This window comes from Gracilinanus agilis, chromosome 4, assembly GCF_016433145.1.
Source record: "Gracilinanus agilis isolate LMUSP501 chromosome 4, AgileGrace, whole genome shotgun sequence".
NCBI classification, from domain to species: domain Eukaryota; kingdom Metazoa; phylum Chordata; class Mammalia; order Didelphimorphia; family Didelphidae; genus Gracilinanus; species Gracilinanus agilis.
In genome coordinates this window covers 79,243,171-79,247,847 of record NC_058133.1, presented here as the reverse complement: position 1 = coordinate 79,247,847, position 4,677 = coordinate 79,243,171, and the positions used below count along the sequence as shown (strand labels likewise).

At 38.2% G+C, this 4,677-nt stretch overlaps 1 protein-coding gene across 1 annotated transcript in view; it reads right to left on the bottom strand.

The window, feature by feature from the left end:
- Positions 1-4,023, bottom strand: part of LAMC2 (laminin subunit gamma 2) — an 89,871-nt gene extending 85,848 nt beyond the window's left edge. Inside the window, 1 exon segment of the mRNA XM_044674901.1 lies at positions 3,929-4,023. Within this exon segment, the coding sequence (XP_044530836.1) occupies positions 3,929-4,023 (95 nt within the window).
- Positions 4,024-4,677: the final 654 nt, after the last annotated feature.

The window sequence follows — 4,677 nt, the reverse complement described above, 5'->3', positions numbered from 1 at the left end:
AGGAAGGAAGGAAGGAAGGAAGGAAGGAAGGAAGGAAGGAAGGAAGGAAGGAAGGAAGGAAGGAAGGAAGGAAGGAAGGAAGGAAAGAAAAGGAAGAAAAGAAAGAAAGACGAAAGAAAGGAATGAAGAAACAAAGAAACGAAACAGAGTTAAAGAAAAATCAAAGGGAGAGATAGAATTGCAGATGGACCTGAGTAGACAGTTCTCACTTTTCTTGTGCTACCAAGAATAATTTTTAGAATGGCAAGGGATAGAGATTGGAATTCTGATTTCAGTGTTATAGGAAACTCCCTCTGTCGATGCAGGTCAACATATCCTCTGTAATTTATATTCTTAGAGAGTTTTTCTTTAGCACTGAGGTTAAGTGACTTGTCCTAGAGTCTTAGATCTAGTATGTATAAAAAGTAAGACTTGATCTCAGGTCTTCCTGCTTCCAAGGCAAGTTCTCCATCCACTATGACACCCTGCCTCTGGGACGAGGATAAACAAAATTGGTTAACAAAGAGTTGAGACCCAAGGTAAGTGAGGGATAGTAAGAGGGCACCTAGCCACTGTGGATGAGGTCCCAGATGAACTACATTCCAGGATATTGAAAAGAACTAATAGATGCAATGCCAATGAGCCCCTGGCTATGCTATTTGAAAAGTCAATATGAACAGGATAGGTCCTGCAAGCCTAGAGGTTGGCAGATGTGGTCCTGATTTTCCTTAAGGGAAAGAGGGTGGAGCCTTCCAAACATGGGTCATTGGACTAGTTTGTATTATTAAAGGGATGGGTTTTTAAGCATAATAAATAACCATGTTTCTATAATGCTTTAATGTTTGCAAAGTGCTTTTCTCCCAAGAACCCTGTAAAGTTGGTAGTGTAAATATTGTTACGAGTATATGTGTAGGATTTGGGATTTCTTCAGTTGTAGCTTATCCTCCATCCAATCTAGGATTTAGGAGAGAGTAATTTGAGGCATAGAGAAGGAAACACTTGGGTTTACAAGTTGAACTTGAATAGAAGTGTTCCTAATTCAAAGCCCAACACACTATAGACTCTGCCAAGTGCCTCTATTACTATGCCCATTTTATAGGTGATAAATGGAAGCCATAAGAAATTAAGTGGTTCTCCCAATCCACAATAAAATTAATGATACAAAAGGAAGGAAACCAGGCACTCACCTTGGATTTTGAGAGAGTGGATTTCAAAGAGTTCAGAGAAAGAAAAGGTAAGATCCATGATTTTAAATTCAATAGAAGAAATTGATTCTCTAGAAATAGGAAGCAACTCAATAATTAAATCATGAGCACATAAATGGAAACATTTCTGTTGAGAAAGGAAAGAAGAGTTGTTTAAAGAGAGGTGGATCATTGGGTCATAAAATAAGTAAATATCCAAGGTGATGTTTTAATCCATGCCTAAAACTCCTAGTCTAGTAGTCTTTACACTAAGCCACATTGCCTCTCAAAGATCACTTTGAAAAGAAAGCAGGATATATAGACAATTACTATAAGGAACAAATAAAATGAAAATTTCAGAAAACCATGGGAAAACTTGAGTCAGCTAGTGGAAAGAGACAAAATACAGCCTATATGACTCCTATAATGTAAATTAAGACGGCAAATAAAAGGCAAACACAGTAAGATACAATAGACAACACTGATTCCAAATGACAAAATGTAAAGTACATATCTTTCTATTAAATGGAAAACCACAAAAGCAAAAAGCAATGTGATATATTGGGAATTTTTTAACTGCTTAGTAGTTTTTTTTCATTGTAGTAGTCCTATAGAGTGGCTGTTTACTGGAAAGTGACTAACATGTCCAAACAAAAAAGACTGAATAAAAAAAAAATAAGGAAGAGAAGTGATGGCTTCATCCAACATGGCTTCCTCAAAAATGAGCCATGCCAGACTTGCTCAGTTTGCTTTTTTGACAGAGATATAAGGCAGGTAGGCTAGGGGAACACTGAGATGAAACCCTTAGATTTTGGCAAATCGTTTGACAAAGTCTATATTCCATACTCATGGACAAGGTGGAGAGTTCAGGACTAGAGTGAGAGTCAAGTTAGGTAGATTCAGAATTGGCTTAATGGTATAGACTTTAGTATTGGCATTCAGGGGGCAGCTAGGTGGCTCAGTGGATTGAGAATCAGGCCTAGAGACAAAAGGTCCAGGGTTCAAATCTTGCCTCAGATACTTCCTAGCTGTGTGAACCTGGGAAAGTCACTTGACCCCCATTGCCTACCCTTACCACTCTTCTGCCTTGGAACCATTACACAATATTGATTCTAAGACAGAAGGTAAAGGATTTAAAAAAAAAAAGAGTAGCATTCATCAGTGGACCCACCATGAGGTAACCTGTTGGACCTTGATCACTCTCTTGACTTTAGTTTCCTCATCAGTCTGTGATATTGGAAATTTGGGAGTTCTTGAACTAATTTTGAGGTCCCTGATCTAAACTTCCTGTGGACATTTAGGGCTCTTTCAAACTACATTTCCCAAGAGCCAACTGGCTTCCTCTCTTGTGTAATCACATTGGCAGGAAGCGTAATCATGTAGATAGAAGGATAAATAGTGAGAGACTGGATAGGTACTTCCTCTTTTCTGACTTGGGAGCAGGAGCCAGGATGGAAAGAGGAGGCAACAGGGTGTGACTTTTAAACTAACTCTTAACAGGCATGTGGCTTCATTTTCCTAATGGCTATCAATAAACCCTTTAAAACCCTAATATTTTTAAATCTATCCTTTTATATTAATTTATTTCTTACAAGTCAAATCAGGGGATTAGACTAGATCAATGGGACCAAGCACCCAGCCCATAGCTGCAAACACATCCAAAAGTTGTTAAAAAAAATGCAATATTTTATTTGGAAAAAAATTTAAGGAAATATTTAACAAAATAATAAAAATTACAAATAAAAATAAAAAATTATACAATAAAGTATAAATTCCATTTTAAAACTAAAACAATAGGGATCCTTATGTACAGATTAGTACCCTTGGGCTGGATGGCTTCTAAATATTTATTCCATCTCTAACTCTATAATTCAGTATCAATTTAGAAGATAAGTCCTTGACCTCCTGTTATTTAATTCCTTTTTTTTAACCCTTTAGCTTCTGTCTTAGAATTGATATTGTGTATTGTTTCCAAGGCAGAAGACTGATAAGGGCTAGACAATGGGTGTCAAGAGATTGCCCAGGATCACAGAGCTAGGTAACATCTGAGGCCATATTTGAACCCAGGACCTCCCATCTCTAGGCCAGGCTTTCAATCCAGCTTCCCCCATCCTGTGTTATTTAGCATCTTTGTCAGTGATATGGAGGAAAGCAGGGATGGTATTCTGGTCAAATCTGCCAAGAACACAAGCTAGAAGAGAGCCATCCCATCTTTCTTCCCTTCATGCACACTATCATCTAACTACTCTCACCTGCTAAGAGACTAAAGTAATGGTCTGGATCTATTCAGGTGAAGCTTAATGGGGAAGCCACCACTTGGGGTTCAAGGAATCGTTTTTTTCAAAAATGGGGAACAAGAGAAGAGATTCAGCCAGAATTCAGGTGAAAATGATTTGGGGTTGGTGAGTGGATAGCAGCCCAATATTACTCAACACTGGGACAAGGTAGCCAAAAAGCTAATGCCCTGAGGGCAGATTAAAAGAGACCAAGAGTCCAAAATAATGGAGGCGAAATTTCCCCTAGTATTTCATCCAAATCAGATTAAATATGGACCATAGATGCTTAATTCTGAGTACCTCATTCTAGGATTTTAACAAGTTTGAGCATGTCCAGATAAAAGCATTCACAGTGATGGAGAGTATGAAAGGATTTCATAATATTGCTTTTCATGAAATCTGCTGTCCAGGAAAACTGAACTGTTAGCCACTCTCCAAACTTGACACTTTATCTGCCCATCACCATACCTAGAATGAACTCTCTCTCACCTCATTTTTGCTGCTGAGATACTCCGTTCCAGTTCAGGTTCCAATTCTTGCCTTCCCTTGGTCTCTCCAGCTTTTGTGTCTAAGATTAGAACCATCGTCAGACCCAATAGGGACAAGAGCACTTAGTCACTTAGGCTCAGGCAAAGGAACACAAAACAGATGGAATAGTCAGAAGCTCAGGCTCAAGGTCATTTAGCTAAGCCCTTCTGCACCTAATTGTCATGGGGGAGTAACTGATCTGCTCCTATTGTGGGGAAGGGCCCCCCTTTATACTAAGTTCCAGAGTTACATGATATTCCCTGTAGATTTTAAAGAAGAGAAACAAAGATGGAGTCACTCCTTTTTTTTTTTTTGTCAATCCTTTCTTTTTCTTTTTTTGCCACTCCTTTCTTTTTCTTTTTGGTCACTTCTTTCATTTTCTTTTTTGTCATTCCTTTCTTTTTCTTTTTTTCACTCCTTTCTTTTTCTTTTTTGTCATTCCTTTCTTTTTGGTCACTTTTTTTCTTTTTTGTCACTCCTTTCTTTTACTTTTTTGTCAATCCTTTCTCTTTCCTTTTTTGTCATTTTTTTCTTTACCTTTTTTTGAGTCACTCTTTTCTTAAAGGTCCACAAAATCATCAGCCCTTACTGCTCAGTAGCCAAGAAAGAGATCGCTTTGCCACACCAAAGCACCTGAGTTATTCAGTGCTAAATCACAGAAGGCCAATGGGAAATGGCTAATGGGTTCATCATCCCCAAAGTTAGATCTG